Source organism: Sturnira hondurensis, unplaced genomic scaffold (genome assembly GCF_014824575.4).
Source record: "Sturnira hondurensis isolate 20B ecotype Veracruz unplaced genomic scaffold, ASM1482457v3 Scaffold0001074, whole genome shotgun sequence".
Taxonomy (NCBI): Eukaryota; Metazoa; Chordata; class Mammalia; order Chiroptera; family Phyllostomidae; genus Sturnira; species Sturnira hondurensis.
The window spans coordinates 1,451,521-1,471,009 of NW_028073705.1; the positions used below are offsets into that span (position 1 = coordinate 1,451,521).

At 36.5% G+C, this 19,489-nt stretch overlaps 1 protein-coding gene across 3 annotated transcripts in view; it reads right to left on the reverse strand.

Annotated features, from left to right (window-relative positions):
* DNAJC15 (DnaJ heat shock protein family (Hsp40) member C15) overlaps positions 1–19,489 on the reverse strand; it is an 83,391-nt gene that overhangs the window by 22,540 nt on the left and 41,362 nt on the right. For 2 of the 3 annotated variants that reach the window (XM_037060098.1, XM_037060118.1), the window contains exon 5: positions 6,482–6,552. In XM_037060098.1, the coding sequence (XP_036915993.1) occupies positions 6,482–6,552 (71 nt within the window). Of the gene's footprint in view, positions 1–3,638; positions 3,717–6,481; positions 6,553–19,489 lie in introns of those variants that run through there. The other variant, XM_037060108.1, reaches the window with a different exon arrangement.

Here is a 19,489-nt window from a genome sequence, read left to right on the forward strand (position 1 = left end):
GAGGCACCCTAAATTTCTTCCTCCCATAAAGCCTTCACACATGCTAGTTCCTTGCCTTTCCAACCACTACAACACAACTAGCTTCTTTTCATCCTTTAGGGTCCCTCAGAGAAAACCCTTCCCCAAATTACCTTATGTAAAGCTGCCTCTTTCCCACAGTCTATCTCAGTCCACTGTACCTGTTAACTTGAAATATGCTTACTTGTTCTTTGTCTGTCCTTCCATTAAAATTTATGTTCAATGTGAACAAGAATCTAGTTAACTTGTTTTACAGTTAAAGTCCCAAGATTTAGTACTATGTCCGGTGCACTATAGAAGTTGAATAAATAATCTGAATGAATAAAAAAATAGTTCCAAAAAGTATTTTAAAATTTTGATATGATCATTATGTATTAGCTATCACTCACAATTTTTTGTCTATAAATTTTATTTGTATATCTCTTTTTTAACCATTTGCTTATTCATTCACTCTTGAAAAAAAGACACTGGTAGTATACTAAATGTCAGCCATACAGGTTATAAATGGAATAAGTCATGTTCTTTACTTCTAAAGATCTTACCATTAATTAAGGAAAATCAATATGATAAGATCAAATGATCTTTTTATCAAAAAAAAAAAAGAGTTTTGGCTGGTGTGGCTGAGTGGATTGAGTGCTAGCCTGTGAACCAAAGGGTTGCTGGTTTGATTCCCAGTCAGAGTGTACGTGCCTGGGTTATAGGCCAGGTCCCCAGTGAGGGGCATGTGATGTGCAATCATACATTGATATTTCTCTCCTTTCTCCCTCCCCTCCTCTCTCTCAAAAATAAATAAATAAACAAACAAACAAATAAATAAATAAATGCATATTTTAAAAAATGAACTCAAATACAATGCCTTCAATCTGATAACATGTTGCAATGAAGGTAAAGATGAACCCACTGAAACAAATAATAGACTAGTCATCTATCAAAAGACAAAATTGAGCTAATTATGCATCACATTTTTTTAGTGAATCCATACTGACTCCTGGTGATCCTGTCTTTCTTTTTCTAAATGTTTACAATTCATTTTTAAGTGTAATATACTGTAATAAATTATAATATATTATACCAGGTCTTCATGTCAAATTTGGCTTCTTTTACAATGAGAGTAATCATGGCAAATCCATTCTATAGTATAATTACTTTGATTTGCTTTTAATCTCAACATTTAATCTTATTTTGATTTAAATACTGTTAAAGAAAAGTAAGAATACTATGTTTATTGAAAGGGGACATAAATGGAAGACTGAGAGTAGGAAGGCAGATATTAGCAGAATGAAAGGAAGAAGTTTTTGGTAGTTAGATATGCCTACCAGTGTTCTGCCTTACAAAAACAGGGAGCTGCCCATCCCTAGAAATCTTTAGGACAGCTATCCATTATTATTTACTTAGACAGCAGAAACAATCTTGGTTTAGGAGGAAGCACTGATTTAGGTCAGTGTCTCTCAAACTATGCTGAAGAAGCAAAAAAAAAAAATTTTCCTACTCTTTAGTAGACCAATTTACAAAATAAAAAAGTATCACACATTTAGATGTCATGGCAATGTCAAACTGCTACAAATTTTTCTAAATCAGTGATTTTCAAACTTTTTTATCTTGTGGCAAACATAAACTAATTACTAAAATCCTGTGGTACACCCAAAAAATATTTCTGCCAACCTGACAAAAAATAAATATAATTTTGATTCACAAAATAATAATAATAGTAATAATAATAATAATAGTAGTAATTACCAACTTTTTGACTCCACAGTAATTTTTAAAAAAATATCAGGTGCCTAGATTTGTATGTAAGTTAATACAGTAAAAAAAAAAAAACCTCTTTTACTGCATTAAACTTTTACAAACTGAAATAGCACAATTCCCCTTTTTTTTACCAAAACACATATGAATGCTCATTTAAAACTTACAAAAGATTTTATCTTGGGCCACTTCTCACACTTAATTTTCTAGTGTCACTTTCTTTACACAAGCTGGTAATGAAATATGTAACAAATAGTAGCTGAACACACAGTTAAAGTTCTAATCTTTTACCATCAGGTAGCAAAACCAACAGAAAAGTAACTTTGGGGTGGGGTACCGGGGGTGGAACACATTCATTTCAGAAGCACTGGGTAGAGGATTTCAGATTTTGCAATCACCTGTAACAGTGCTGATTTGGGCAAAACAAACATAGTGAAAATTATAAAAAGAAGAGGCAGAACTAAGAGTTGCCTACTCTCAGGGACCTACAGGATAGTATGCTAAGTGAAATAACAGACAGAGACAAACACCATATATTTCACTTATACGTTAAACTGAAAGAACAAAGTAAACAAATAAAACGAACAAATTCAGATACAGAGAACAAAACAATGGTTGCCAGATAGTGGGAGGGAGGCTGGGGAGCTGAATGAAGGAGCATAGGGATTAAGAAGTACAAATTGGCAGTTATAAGAGTCACAGGATACAAAGTACAGCATGGGAAATATAGTCAATAATATTGTAATAACTATGCATGGTGCCAGGTAGGTACTAGAGTTATCCGGGGGACCACTTCGTAAGTTATATAAATGTCTAATCATTATGTTGTATATCTGAAACATTCAATATATAATATTGAATGTCAACTGCATTTGTAAAATTTAAAACCATTTTTTAAAGTTACCCATTCTCAGACTTCCTCAAATGCTGTTAGCTTTCTTTCCAAGGAAAATCAGACCTTTTTTGTTAAAAATTGGTTTTTGTCTTCCCATTAAAACCAAAACAAAATAAAAGAAACTTCCTTCTTAAGAGACAATTCACAGATTTCTAAGCTGCCCTCTCCCAACGCCATGATACATGAGTTCTTTCCCAAGTTCTCTCCCTGCAGTAGTGCCAAGGTTCCTTAACTCCCCATGCTTCCACTAGAGCAGGAATTCTTAAGTATGAGTATACAAATAAATTTTAGGAAGTTTGTGAACTCTCTAAAATTCCAAATATTTTAAAACTTTAAGTGGATAAGCAATTTATATGGGCAAAATGTCCAGTTTCCAACACATTCTTAGAGGGAACAATAATCTATAAAGGTTAAAAGCATTTTTATTAAATGAAAAATGTGATCTGAATAGAAATATAGGGTATAGGTTCTTTATAAATTAAATAGGCATATAAAGATATCATATTATATCATACATAAGCAAAAAGAGCTTTCAAAATAAATCCCTTCATTTTACAGATGATAAAACTGGCATTTGGAGAGTGTCCAGGCCCTTGCTAACTAGAAGACAGGAGCTAGAGGAAATAGCTCTTGCTGGCCTCCTGCTTCCAGGTCCACGTTCTCATACCCTGTTACCCTCACAGGGACAGATAGGAGGATATTGTATTAGTAAGCACACCACTGTCAGGCATCAATCCACCTCTGCTAAGTATACAATCTCAGAACAAATCAGGTTATTAATTATTTAAATACTACTGGCTCATAAGATATATAAACATTTTCTTTTTTTTACGGAAGATACCTAAAAATACCTATTCTCTTAGATACATTTTACAACTAGCTTCCTTGCCAGCAGGCACAATCGATAACCTGTCAGTCATCTAAAAGACATGAGTACTTGATCCCAATGCAATCAATAAGAGAAAGGCATCCACCAGACCTGAAAGGGACAGTGGGTGTTTAGGAGACAGAAGCTTCAAGGAGGTACGTAAACACACTTCTTTCTGAAGCAATTACTCTGAAAGCCCACAATGCAAAGTTAATTAGGTGAGTGTATCTTTCAGTTAACTGTTGAAGCTATTTAGAAATTTTAAGGAAAAACTAATTTAAAAGGTGATTCCCTTGTTTATTCACACTAAAAAACAGCAAGTTCAAAAACCAAAGGAGATAATGGTTAGTAAAAAGAATTGTTATAGTAATTAAGTGAGAAAGCTGAAAAAAAGTCTCATTTTGTTGTCAGTTAAGATGGGTATGAATTCAAATCTTGTTTTAAAATGTTTTTCAAAAAAATTATAAAACAAGTGTCTATAAATAAACATCCAAGGGACACTTCCCTTTCCCCCTCCCCCTGACACTCCCCCCGCACCTTAACTTTTGAAATACAGCACAACTTTCTACCATCTGTTATTTTAGAGCAGAAACAGTAAGGAACATATGGGCTTCCTCTCTCAAGCAGCTGTAGTGTAGTTAAAGTTATAATAATTGTCTTTCTGTAAGATAAATTTCATTAAAAACCTGGCCAGTTAAAAATAAATGGCTCAGCCTCAGAGCCTTCCAGAATAACATTAAGACATTCGGAATCTTCGATGACATAGTATATTCAGAGATTTGGAGGATATCCTCTAAATCTTGTGCTTCTATATTTAAGGTTAAATAAATGCATTTCATTATGCACAAATCAGTTTCTTTTTTTTTAATTTTTATTTTTGTTCAGTTACAGGTATCCTCATTGCTCACCACAACCCCGCCCACCCCAACTCTCACACAGTCAATCCCCCACCTTCTTGCCTGTGCCCATGAGTCCTCTATTCATGTTCCTTTGTTTGCCCCTTCCCCTTCTTCCTCTCATTATTCCCTTCCCCTCTCCCCTCTGGTCAGTGTCAGCCTATTCTTTATTTCAATGTCTCTGGTTATATTTTGCTTGCTTTTTTGTTTTGTTGACTAGGTTCCACTTATAGGTGGGATCACATAGCATTTGTCTTTCATTGCCTGGCTTATTTCACTCAGCATAATACTCTCCAGTTTCATCCATGTTGTCACAAAGGGTAGGAGCTCCTTTTCTTCTGGCTGTGTAGCATTCCATTGTATAAATGTACCACAGTTTTCTAATCTGTTCATTTACTGATGGGCATTTAGGCTGTTCCCAGCACTTGGTTATTGTAAATTGTGTAAACTGTGGTGCTATGAACACTGAGGTACACAGGTTCTTTTGAATTGGGGATTCAGGATTCTTAGGGTACAGTACCAGCAGTGGGACTGTAGTTTTTCAGTCAAAAATCAAGCAACCTCAAATAAGGGTGAGGTAGTCCTGTATAAAATTTAGTAACTAAGTTCTTAAAAGCTGATAATATAAATCTACCACTGCTGCGGGTCACTGAATTTCAACCTAAAGTCTCATTTGTTGTAAGAAAATATCACAATACATTAGCACATACACTTTCATTTTGTAACAGGGTGCAGCCAAAAGGGGGGGCCCCAGAAAAGGATTTGGGATGGGGTCCAGAGCTCAGGGTGTCCAGGTAATATTAAGATGTCCTTCCCGCCCCCACCCCAGGTGTCAGTTGGGAGAAGGGACAAATGGAGCAGGGCCATTGAGAGCTGTTTTGCATAGCAACAGTTTTGCAGCTAACCCTCTGGAATGGTCATTTAACATATCTATAACCTTTAACTGGTTTCATAGATATGTTAAATAGCTGTGGCCATGCTTTGAGCCAGGGAGAAGGGAGTGACTTCCACCCAGGATGTAACTGGGGGGCTGGTTCCCTGAGTTACAGCACCTGCGTGAGAGTTTGGAGTTGATTGGCTCCGTGCCATGGGGCCACACCTGCCCAGACTCACAATGGCAGCCCAGTAAACTTGTAATATGGGAGTCCTGGCAGGTGTAACCAATTGTGGGAGGAGTTGGAAATGGGGCTGCAAAGGAGGACTGGTGAGGGGATTTAAACCGACATGGCAGCCATTGGAGAAAAACTATTCGGTTTAGGGCAGAGTGAGGACCCCTGTAGTGATGTAGGAGAGAGCCACGCGGTTTTGAGCAGAGTTAGGACCCCCTCTTGCCCAGGTGAAAGAGAACCATGTGCTCTGCCAGAATGGGGACCTCTGCAGCCAGGTGAAGAAGAAAGCCACATGCTTTTGGACAGAGGGCTGACCCCTGCAGCTTTGGTAAAAGAGGCCCACACGGCTTCGGGGTGCTCCTTTTGACTGCATGGCCTGGAAAGCAGGAGAGACTTTGCCTGGAAAATGGGTATGAAGAACTCTTGCCAGTGGACCGAGAGAAGGTGCCACATGACTTTGGATTAACTGGAGATCCTGCCTGGACAGCGACACAGCTCACAATGCCAGTGACCTGAAACACAGACATGTGCTTCTTTTCCTGAGATACAGTACCCCAAATCAGGGCAGGGGGAGAAGGAAGTGCTGTGGGCATGTATGGATATCCTAAATTTGATATTTTTATGGGGACATTGGGTCACTACTTTAAGTCTGTACAGCTTTAAATAAACCTTTCCTTTCCTTTTCACAAATCTCTGGCATTGAGAGATGTCTTTCCAACTGGCGGCAGACAGACGAGCCCAGTAGATATTAGTGTACCATCCTTGGGAGGGGCCCCTGTTTTCTGTAGCAGTTTTTGGCATACCTTGGTGAGCCAAATACTGCCCACCCCCAGAACTCTGTTCGGTAACAATTTCAACTCTGAATCACTTATAATGAGTTTAAGTAAACTGAAAGTAACTCAGAGCAGATTCTGAACCACATATTATGAAAAGTAAGAATTTTACTTACCTTTATCTGGGTGATTCAAAATCATGATTCTTCTGTGAGCGGTCCTAATCTTGGCCTTAGTAGCAGATGGGCTGTAAAAAGAAATTAAAGAGCTTATAATAAATTATATCAAATGTGGTTATAAATTAATGGTTTATATGGGTTTCATGAAATTAAAAACTAATGAGAATTTCACCATCTTGTGGATAAATATGAAATTACAGCCTATCACTTACTCTAGTAACCACCAAAATGAATCACTGATTCAATGTGCATGTATTTTTCTTCAGTCCTTTGTAATGTCAGTCTTTATTTTCAACCAATTTAAAAATAAAACAATACAAAGGGTAGGGGAATCACAGTTTACAGATTATACTGTAGGTCTGAAAACTTATGCTTTAAATTATTTGGGGGGGAAGGCAGTATATAGAGTTTAACAGACAGGTTCTTGGACTCCAGAGTTACTCCACTGCTTAATTTTAATCCCACTGCCATGTAGAATGGTAACCTTCTTCAATCTGTCAACCTCCCTATGCTTCAGTTTTCCCATTATACACCACAGTTAGGAAAGACATTCCTAACAGAGTAACTGTAGGTATTAAATTAGTTAATGTCAACAAAGTGCTAATAGCATGTGTTGTATAACCAGTGTTCCCTAATAGTTAGCTCTATTATTATTACTATTTTTTTCAATAGAGCATCTCAATGTTTTGTAGCTCATAATTAATTTAAGTTTGTAAGAATCCTATGGAAAAAGCTTGTCTGATAGAATCTATGCTCTAAACAAAAGTTTTAAAAAGTTAAATAAACCTAAAACTAGGTTGGTAAAACCTAATTTATCTAGTATTAGAAATGTTTCTCATTAGTACATTTTTAGGCAAAGAAAAAAATAACACTAACAACAACAAAATCTTAGTATTGCTACTTAGATCTTATTTAAGGTACTGAGCTTATCTGGGCCTCAAATGGAAATAATCATACCTGACAAAGTATGGGGTGGTTTGTGAAGCTCATAATAATTTAATTTGTATGGATGATTCATGTTGTAGTAGATAAAAGCAGGTACTTTTAGAGATTATATACTTCCTACTTTTAAAATGGAGTATAAATAACCTAATTTAACATTCCTTAAATGACTCAAAGCACTATCATGACTATTAATTAAGTACAAATAAATGGTTCCAGTCTGCAGAGGTTTGCTTGCCCTTCTACTAAATGGTCAAATACTACTACTCATTTACATTTTTCCATGTGTTTTGAACACTGCCTCCCTCACTATGGGCTGTCAATCCTCAATTCTGCCAATGTTTCAGTCCATTGCCAGTTACTTGCTACTTCTAATCTCCTAGGGTTAAATGACCAAACATTCAAAATGCACTATCAATTGCTGAAAAAGCATGCAAAACATTTTTCTACGAATAAAATGCCTTGAGTTAAAGAAGAAATCAAAAACACTCTGAGACCAATGAAAATGGAACTACGACATAGCAAAAGTTATGATACAGCCATAGCAGTTCTACAAGGAAAGTTTGTAGCAATAAACTACAACATCAAGAAAAAAGGAAGAGCTCATATAACCTAACTTCACACCTCAAGGAACTAGAAAAAAGAGAAGAAACTAGGTAGAAGGAAATAACAAATATCAGAGTGAAAATAAATGACATAGAGGCTGAAGAAATAATAGAAAAGACCAGTGATATTAAGAACTATGTTACTGAAAAGATAAACAAAATAGACAAACCATTAGCTAGACTCACCAAGGAAAAAAGAGGACTCAAATTAATAAAATCAAAAATAGGAGACATTAAAATAATACCACAGAAATACAAAGCATGCCAAGAGACTACTAAGAAAAATTATACAACAAATTGGAAAATCTAAAAAGACTGAAAAAATTCCTACAAACTAACAACATACAGAGACTGAATCATGAAGACACAGAAACTCAGCACAGACCAATTACCAGTAATACAATTAAATCAGTAATTAAGAATCTCCCAACAGGGGATGCAAGGCTGTTCAATATCAATAATAATATTGATATTGACTTGTGGTTCAATATCCACAAGTCAATTAACATGATACACCACGTAAACAAAATGAATCATAAAAGTAATATGAACATATTGGTAGATGCAGAAAAAGTATTTGACATAATCTAGCATTGATTTATGATGAAAACTTTTCGCAAAGTGAGAACAGAGGAAACATAATTCAACATAATAAACACCATATATGACAAACCCACAGCAACTCTTTTATTTAACATATTGGAAGTCCTAGCCATTGCAATCAGACAAGAAAAATAAATAAAAGGTATCCTAATTCAAAAGAAGTAAATCTGTCACTCTTTGCAGTTGACATAATATAAATACAATATATAGAGAACCCTAAAGTCCCACTAAAATACTATTAGAATCAAAAAATGAATTAACTAGCAGAACAGAATATTAATATTCAGAAATAGGTTGCATTTATATAAAACTATATATCAATCTATCAGGAAGAGAAATTAAGAAAATAATCCCTTTTACAATTGTATCAAAATGAATAATATACCTAGGAAAAAATTTAACCATGAAGGTGAAAGACCTGTATTCTGCAAACTATAAGATGATTTAAAACTTTTGAAGACAATACAAATAAATGAAAAGATATATCATATCTTGTGTTAGAAGAAACAATATTAAAATGTCCATACTACCCAAAATGATCTACAGGTTTAATGCAATACCCATAAAAATACCAATGGCATTTTTCAGACTAAAACAAGAATTCTCAAATTTGCATGGAGGCACAAAAGATCACAAATATCCAAAGCAATCTTGAGAAAAAAGAACAAAGCTGGAGGTAAAACACTCCTTGATTTCAAACTACACTACAAAGCCACAGTAATCAAAACAGTACTATACAGGCACAAAAAAGACACAGAATAGCACAAAAAGGCACAAAAAGGCACAGAAAGGCACAGAAAGTGGAACAGAATAAAGAAACTAGAAATAGACCCACAGATATATGGTCAATTATTCTATGACAAAGGAGGCCACAGTATACAATGGAGAAAGACAGATTCTGACAGCTACACACAAAAGAGTACAACTGGACTGCTATCTTACACTATTTACAAAAATAAAACCAAATGGATTAAAGACTTGAACATAAGAACTGAAACCATAAAATTCCTAGAAAAAAACTATAGGCAGTAAGTGCTTTGACATGGGTTTTAGCAATATTTTTTTGGACCAGTGTCCTTAGGACAGAACAAAAATAAAAATAAATAAATGGGATTATATCCAACTAAAAAGATTTTGAAATGTCCAGCCAAGATGGAGGTGTAGGTAGACACACCGTGACTCCTCATACAACCAAAATTAAGGACATAGAAATTTAGAAACAAAAAACCCACCAGAACTGACAAAAAACTGAATTATACAGAAGTCCGACATCCATTCATCCAGACCAGTAAGAGGGGTGGAGAGGAGTTGTGGCAGGAAGGTACGGTGCCTGGTGGACCCGGGTGGTTAGGCAGCGGCCGACAGACCCCGGGTGCAGGGTGGCAACAAGCAAACTCAGCGAGGCACACGTAGGGTGGCTGGCAGACCACAACCACACATCTACGTGCAGGTAAACAGAGGAAAAAAGGCAGGAAGACAGACCAGGCAACCCAGGGCCCCAGCACTGGGAAATAAAGCCTAAAAGCACTGATTAAAAACATTTGTGAGGGGTTCAGGTGCCAGGAGAGACTCCCAGCCTCATGGAAGAGTTTATTGGAAAAACCCACAGGGTCCTAGAGCTTACACAAGCCCATCCACATGGGAATCAGCACCAGAAGGGCCCAATCTGCTTGTGGGAGGCGGCCGAAGGGACTGGGATCCAAGAGAGAATGAGCGAGAGCCACTGTTCCCTCTGACCCTGCCCCAACATACAGCATCACAGCCCAGCAACATGGGTTGCCCTGCCCTGGTGAACACCTAAGGCTGTGCCCCTCACTACATAACAGGCATGACCAGACCGAAAAAAAGGGCTCAAAGTGGAAGAACAGATCAAAACCCCAGAGCCAATGCATCTAAGTGACCAAGAGAAACCTAACCTATCAGATACAGTTGAAAGCACTCGTGATCAGAATGCTCACAGAACTGGTTGATTTTGGTTGTAAATTTAATGAAAAAATGAAGGCTACACTAAGTGAAATGAAGGAAAATGCACAAGGAACCAATAGTAATGAAAAGAAAACTGGGACTCAAATCAATGGAGTAGACCAGAAGGAAGAAAGAAACAACCAAACAGAAAAGAAGGAAGAAACAAGAATTCAAAAAATGAGGAGAGGCTTAGGAACCTCCAGGACATCTTTAAACGTTCCAACATCTGAATTATAGAGGTACCAGAAGGTGAACAGGAAGAGGAACAAGTAGAAAACTTATCTGAAAAAATAATAAAGGAGAACTTCCCCAATCTGGCAAAGGAAATAGACTTCCAGGAAGTTCAGGAAGCTCAGAGAGTCCCAAAGAAGTTGGACCCAAGAAGGGACACGCCAAGGCACATCATAATTACATTAGCCAAGATTAAAATGAAGAAAATTCTAGAAGCAGCAAGAGATAAAGGGACAGTCACCTACAAAGGAGTTCCCATCAGACTGTCAGCTGATTTCTCAAAAGAGACCTTCCAGGCAAGAAGGGGCTGGAAAGAAGTATTCCAAGTCATGAAAGGCAAGGACCTACATCCAAGATTGTTCTATGCAGCAAAGCTTTCATTAAGAATGGAGGGGCAGATAAAGTGCTTCTCAGATAAGGTCAAGTTATAGTAGTTCAACGCCAAGCTCTTATTTTATGAAATGTTAAAGGGACTTATCTAAGAAAAGGAAGATAAAAAATATGAATAGTAAAAAGACAGCAAACTCACAGTTATTAACAACCACATCTAAAACAAAAGCAAACTAAGCAAACAACTAGAACTGGAACAGAACTACAGAAATGGAGATCACCTGGAGGGTTAGCAACAGGGAAGTGGGAGGAGGTGGGGGGAAAGGTACAGAGAATAAGTAGCATAGATGGTAGACAAAAAATAGACAGCGTGAGGGCAAGCATAGTATGGGAAATGTAGAAGCTAAAGAACTTATGACACATAAACATAAACTAAAGGGGGGGAACGTGGGTGGGAGGAGGTGTGCAAGGTGGAGGGGAATGAAGTGGAGGAAATGGGACAACTGTAACAGCATAATCAATAAAATATATTTAAAAAAGATTTTCCATAGCAAAGAAAACCATTCACAAAATGAAAACACAACCTACTGAATAGGAGAAGGTATTTGCAAATTATATATCCAATAAGGAGTAAATAGTCAAAATATATAAATAACATATGCAATTACATATCAGAAAAACAAACAAGCCAATTAAAATATTGGCAGAGGACCTAAACAGAATTTTTTCCAAAGAAAACATAAAGCTAAGAAGTACATGAAAGATACTCAACATCACCAATCATCAGGGAAATGCAAATCAAAACCACCATGAGATATCAGCTCATAATTGTTACAATGACTATCATCGAAAAACAAAGTTTATCCCCAAGTACTTTATTGTTTTTTGAAGCAATTGTGAATGGGATTGTTTTCTTGACTTCCCTTTCTGATAGTGCATTACTATCAGTATGATAGTAATGAAACTTCATAAAATATGATAGTAATTTCATTTCATAAAAATGAAACTAATTTCTGGGTATTAATTTTATATCCTCCTCCTTTACCAAATTCATTTACCAGTTGTAGTAGTTCCTTGGTGGAATCTTTGGGGTTCTCTATGTACAAGATCATGTCATCTTCAAATAATGACAGTTTTACCTCTTCTTACCAACTTGAATGCCTTTTATTTTTTCTCCTTGTCTGCTGTGGCCTGGAATTCCAGCACTATGTTGAATGAGAAAGGTGAAAGTAGAAAACCCTATCTTGTTCCTGATCTTAAGGGGAACACTTGTAGTTTTTGTCCATTGGATATGATGCTGGTGGTGGGTTTGTTGTCCTATATGGCTTTTATTATGTTTAGGTATATTCCCTCCATTCCTACTCTGCTGAGAGTTTTTATCATGAACGAGTGCTGAATTTTACCAAATGCTTTTTCTGCATCTATTGATATGATTATGTGGTTTTTATCTTTCATTTTGTTCATGTGGTATATCATATTTAAAAATTTATAAATGTTGAACCAACCTTGCATTTCTGAATAAATCCTACTTGATCATGGTGTATGATCTATCTGATGTATTGCTGTATTTGGTTTACTATTATTTTGCTCAGGTTTTTAGCATCTACGTTCATCAGGGATATTGCCCTGTAGTTTTCTTTTTTGTAGTATCTCAGAAAAGTAAAAATGGAACTGCCTTATGACCCAGTGATTCCATTTCTGGGAATTTATCCAACAAAACACTAGTTCAAAAGAATATAAACACCCTTATGTTCGTCGTAGTGTGTTAATTACAATAGCCAAGATTTGGAAGCAGCCCAAGTGTCCATCAGTAGAGTGGATAAAATAACTATGGGACATTTATGCAATGGAAATAAACCTGGTGTAGAAAAGAAAATTTTACCCTCTGTGACAGTATGGATGAACTGGAGAACATTAGGCTAAGTGAAATAAACCTGTCAGACAAAGACAAATACATGATTTCACTCATATGTGGAATCTAATGAACTAGCTGAACTAACCAGCAAAATAAAGACAGACTCATAGATGGAGCAGGCTGACAGCTGTGGTGGGGTGGTTAGGGGGTTGATGGACCAAGAAACAAAGAAAAAAGCTCATGGAGAACAGTGTGGTGATTATAGAGAGGAAGAGTAAGGCAGAAGAGAGTATAAGGGAGATAAATGGTTTTGGAAAAAATACAAAATTTTAAAAAGATACAAACAGACAAGAGATAGGTGTTGATGAGACATGGAGGTAAGGAAACCCTTTTATGCTGTTGGTGGGAATGTAAATTGTTAAAACCACTATGGAAGAAGTATGGAGGTCCCTCAAAAAATCAAACAGAGAACTACCATGTGATCCAGTAATTCTACTTCTTGGTATACAAGTGTATCTGAAGGAAATGAAATCACTATCTTAAAGAGATATCATCATCCCCACATTCATTCCAGCATTATTTATAATAGCCAAGATATTAAAATAACCTATGTACCCATTGACGGATGAAGAAAATGTGAGATTATACTATATATGCATATGCTTATTTATATGTATAAAAGTAAAATGAAACATTACTTTTAATATATTTAAATATTTAAAAAGAAATGTCACAAAAAGGAAATCCTATCATTTGTGACAACATGAGTAGAACTTGAGTGTGTTATGTTAAGTGAAATAAGTCAGACACAGAAAGACAAATACTGTGTGATATCACCTATATGTGGAATCTAAAACAGCTGAATTTATAGAAGCAAAGAACATACTGGTAGAAGCCAGAGGTGAGGGAGTGGGAGGAAAACAGATGAGGGTGGTCCAAAGGTACAACTTCCAGTAAGATAAATGTCCTGGGGATGGAACATACAGCATGGTGACTATAATCAACAATACTGTCTTGTATATTTCGAAGTTCCTAAGAGAGTAAATCATAAAAACTCTCATCACAAGAAAAAAATCAGTAACTATATTAGGTGTAGGATGCTGACTAAACATAACTGTGGTAAACATTTGGCAATATGTACATAAATTTAATCATGTTGTTCACCCAAAACTAAGATAAAATGTTATGTGCCAATTATATCTCAGAAAAACTAGGGGGTATTTAAGTTTTTTTTAAGTATATAAATATATAATAAGTATTTTAATATAAAAACTTAAGAGTATTCTTTTGGCTGCTTGTGGAAGTCTTTTAGGGACCATTTCTAACTTGCTTTTTGGTTTTTAGATTCCTCCCCAGAACAACAGACATTGTTTGAATACACAAACTAGCAAATTTTGAGAAAAAATCATTAATAACTCTACCAAGGCTATGAATATTTTATTGTTTAATTGACTATTAAGTATTAATAAGATGTCACTATGAAAAATTCCTATATGATTTAGTGTCTTGAAGCTACATTTATTATTCCCCTCCCATTTTTTGGTGCTCTATAACACTATTTCATTTGTTAGTTATGTTTTCTAGTTTTGTGTATATACATTTGACATGTCTCCTGAGGCAGCTACTAAACTACTTAAGGACAGAAGCTGTGATATGGATCTTAAAATATTGTCTAGTATTAAATATGCAACAGGTGCTTAATGCATTTCATACCACCTTCCAAATGTAAATAACGGGTTATAAAATGTTAAATTCCTTGAAAGAATAAAAGCTCTGTATTAGTAAATACTAACAATTAAAAAGATTATTCCATAGTAGAAAATCTTAAAATAAAAAAGGGGGAGTTTTAAAAACTTTATTTTCTAAAGCTAATCAAATATGGGTTACTCATCCAAATTTCCACTGTATCTGTTTTGGGAGGGAGTATGTATGTTAAGTTGCATCTCTTTTTGGACTTTAAGCTTTAATTTAGCATGAAAGACAAAATGTAGCACTTGAGTCAAGATTATCATTGAAAATCACTTGCATTGCCTATAAGTAACAATGCACATGGTTTTGTATATAAAACTCCCTAAGTATTACGTACCCTGAGGTCTACCAACAAATGAACTAGATTGAAGTCAGTGGAAAGTCCTTTCACACAAGAATGCCCACTCAAAATATTCTACCTTGGACTTCTGGCCAAGATGGAGGCGTAGGTAGACATACTGTGCCTCCTCCCACAACCAAAAAGACAACAACAAATTAAAAACAAAAAACCAGAGCTGACAGAAAATCAAACTGTATGTAAGTCTGACAACCAAGGAGTTAAAGAAGGTTTCTTCAACCAGACTGGTAGTAGGGGTGGAGACAGGCAGCTGGGCGGAGTACTCAAGGCAAGGCTGTCCTGGAGGTCCAGGGGGGGCAAAGCAGCAGCTGGAGGACGGGGGGGGGGGGGGTGCCACATTTGCATGCAAATGAATCCGGAGGAACAACTGGGGATCGAGACAGACCACGAAACCTGGGGTTCCAATGTGGGGAAATAAAGCCTCAAAACCTCTGACTGAAAACACCTGTGGGGGTTGAGGTGGCAGCAGGTGAAACTCCCAGACTCACAGGAGAGTTCATCGGAGAGACCCAAGGGGTCCTAGAACATACACAAAACCACCCACACAGGAATCAGCACCAGAAGGGCCTAATTTGCTTGTGGGTAGAGGGGAAGTGACTGAAAACTGGCAGAGAGCACAGTAAACTACACTATTCCCTCTCAGACCTCTCCCCCACATAAAGCATCACAGTGCAGTGATGCGGGTGGCCCCACCCTGGTGAACACCTAAGGCTCTGCCCCTTACTATGTAACAGGCATGCTGAGACTCAAAAAATGGCCCAAAAGAAAGAAAAGATCAAAACTCCAGAAAAAAAATACAATTAAGCGACAAAGAAACAGTCAACCTATCAGATGCAGAGTTCAAAACGCTGATTATCACCAGGATGCTCGAGGAACTCTCTGGGTACTTCAATGGCATAAAAAAGACCCAGCAAGAAGGTTGAATTATGTGAAATAAAGAAAAAGCCACAGGGAACCAACAGTGAAAGGAAGGAAACAAGGACATAAATCAACAATTTGGAGTAGAAGGAAGAAATAAACATCCAACCAGAACAGAATGAAGAAACAAGAATTAAAAAAAAATGAGGTGAGGCTTAGAAACCTCTGGGACATCTTTAAACATTCCAACATCTGAATAATAGGGGTGTCAGAAGAAGAGGACAAGCAAGAAATTGAAAACTTATTTGAACAAATAATGAAGGAGAACTCCACCAATCTGGAAAAAGAAACAGACTTTCAGGGAGTCCAGGAAGCTCAGAGAGTCCCAAAGAAGTTGGACCCAAGGAAGCACACACCAAGGCACATCATAATTACATTAGCCAAGATTAAAGATAAGGAGAGAATCTTAAAAGCAGCAAAAGGAGACAGTCACCTACAAAGGAGTTCCCATTAGACTATCAGCTGATTTCTCAAAAGAAATTTCAGGCAAGAAGGGGCTGGAAAGAAGTATTCAAAGTCATGAAACACAAAGACCTACATCCAAGATTACTCTATCCAGCAAAGCTGTCATTTAAAATGGAAGAGCGGATAAAGTGCTTTCCAGATAAGGTTAAATTAAGGGAGTTCATCATCACCAAGCCCTTATTATATGAAATGTTAAAGGGACTTATTTAAGAAAAAGAAGATGACCGAAAATATAAACATTAAAGTGACAAGAAACTCACAGCTATTAACCACTGAACCTAAAAAAACAAAAACAAACTAAGCCAACAACTAGATCAGGAAAAGAATCACAGAAATGGAGATCACATGGAAGGTTCTCAGTGGAGGAATAGGAGGGGGAGAGAGCAGGAAAAAGTACAGAGAAAAAGTAGCATAAATGATTGGTAGGTAGAAAATAGACAGGGTGAGGTTAAGAATAGTATAGGAAATGTAGAAGCCAAAGAACTTATATGTACAACCCATGGACATGAACTAAAAAGGGAATGTGGGTAGGAGGGGTGTGCAGGGCACAGGGGAAATAAAGGGGGGGAAATGGGACAAGTGTAATAGCACAATCAATAAAATATATATAAAAACACCACTGAATAAAAATAAAAATAATAAATTTAAAAAATTCTACCTTTAAGAAAAAAATTATAAGACTCCTAGTGATCAGCTGTGGGGATGAAGTACTATCCTTTGCCTCAGAGTTTGTCCCCTTTTCTTTAAGTCCCTTAGACTTTAATATATTTTAATACATTTACCTGTTGTAAAGATTACACAAGGTGGGAGAATCCTAGTTCTTAAATATAATATAAAAATTAAACGTAGTTCTAATTTATTTCCAGAGTAGATAATTTCACCACAAAACTGAAAATACAGTTTTAAGTAGTGTGTTGCCTAGATTAGCCATTTCAAATTGTGCTCCCTGGAACTCATCCCTTTTCCTGTTGGGTCTTTTGAGTAACATTTAAACAGAGTCCACAGAGGCTTGTAGAGGTTTGAAAGTCACAAATGTGCATCATTTCAGAAAGTCTCAGGTATGATAATTTTCCTGGACAGTAAAACTTTTAGGCTTTGTAAGAATATACAGTACAGAATCATTTAGTAGCACACAGAGTATTTTTTAAATAAATCAAGAGTCTGCTCCATATTACCTTTATCTACTTGTTCCATAGTGTAAGTAGTTTAGATTCACTGACCACAGAATACAGAACCATAACAGTGTATTGACATCTTGAAGAATCTCCTCAAAATCAACATTACCCAAATGAAAGAAGAGGCTAGAGGAGAGCAAATTACTTTTACCCTTCTATCTAACAGGTTAAGAGCAAATATTTAGCTTCTGCATTCATGATGAAGATGGGGAGAAAGAGGAACCAACATTTATTCAACACCTGTTATTTCACAGGCACTTTTATAAAAAAGGTATTGGCCTATCAATTTATATTATTCTAATAAGACTACATATTATTAATTCCAATTCAAAATTAAAGAGACAGAAGTGCAGAAAAGCTAAAAATAACTTCACCAAGATCATACAATGCAGTGCTTCAGCAATTGAATAAGAATCTGTTTTTGTTTATATGGCATTTATTGAGTAGTTAATAAGTGCCATGTTTATGTGAATAATTTTTTAAATTTTTATTTATTGATTTTAGAGACAGGAAGGGAGAGAGACAGAGACACTGATTTGTTGTTCCACTTATTTATGCATTCACTGGTTGATATTTGTATGTGTCCTGACCCAGGATGGAATCTGCAAATGTGGCCTATCAGGTTGATGAGATAACCAACTGAGCTACACAGCCAGGGCGATGTTAAGAATGTCATATGCAGTAGAAATTAACATTACCTCTATTTTACAAAATGATTATTTTACAAATAATAAAACTGAGGTCAAGCAGGTAGTACGTGCATGCAGGTAAAACTAGTTCTGGTACCCAGATTTACCTGTTATCCGAGTCTGTGCTCTAAACTTTATAACTGTGTACCCAATGTACCTTAAGTCAACTTCTAATTATCTGTCCTAATATGAGTATCAAGGCTGATTACGAACGATATTCTCAAAAACCTTTGTGTTTGGCTTATAATCTGTTTCATATCCACATTTCAAGACTATGAATGGGATGTTATGGGGGACCCAATAGAAATAAAAAAAATAACAAGGCTATTCTGAATAATATTAAAGCAAACAATAGTTAGCAATGTATATAACTTGCTAATTTGGTTCCCCTCCTTAAAATCATTTTTCTTTTTCTGTTTTCAGATTAAGACAGTGCTCATCTCTTTATTTAAATAAAGCACAAGTTAAAATGAGCCATTTTCTCTCTTCCCTCTCCCTTTTTATTTTTTCTTGCTAAGTTTTAAGAAATAATAAATGTTTGGGGCTCAAAAATCTGCTAGTCTATAAGACATTTAAAAAATTACGCCAAGCCCTGGCTGGTGTAGCTCAGTGGATTGAGCACGGGCCTGTGAACCAGACAATTGCGGTTCGATTCCCAGTCAGGGCACATTCCTGGGTTGCAGGCCAGTTCCCGGCAGGGGCCAGTTCCCAGCAGGGGATGCACAAGAAGCAACCATACATTGATGTTTCTCTTCCTCTCTCCTTCCTTTCCCCTCTAAAGATAAATAAATAAAATAAAATTAAAAAAAAATTATGCCAATATATTGCCCTGACTGGTGTGGCTCAGTGGGTTGGGCATCACCCTACAAGTTGAAAGGTTACTGCTTCGATGCCCAGTCAGGGCACATGCCTGGGTTGTGGGCCAGGTCCTGGGCTGGGGGCATGCAAGAGGCAGTCAATCGATATTTCCCTCAAACATTGTTGTTTCTCTCCCTCTCTTTCTCCCTCCCTCTAAAAATAAATAAAATTTTAAAAACATTATTCCAATACAAAACTTCATGATCTATTTGCTTAATTATGTTGATCACATTACCAGGGGATTTTGTTGTAGATGACATAT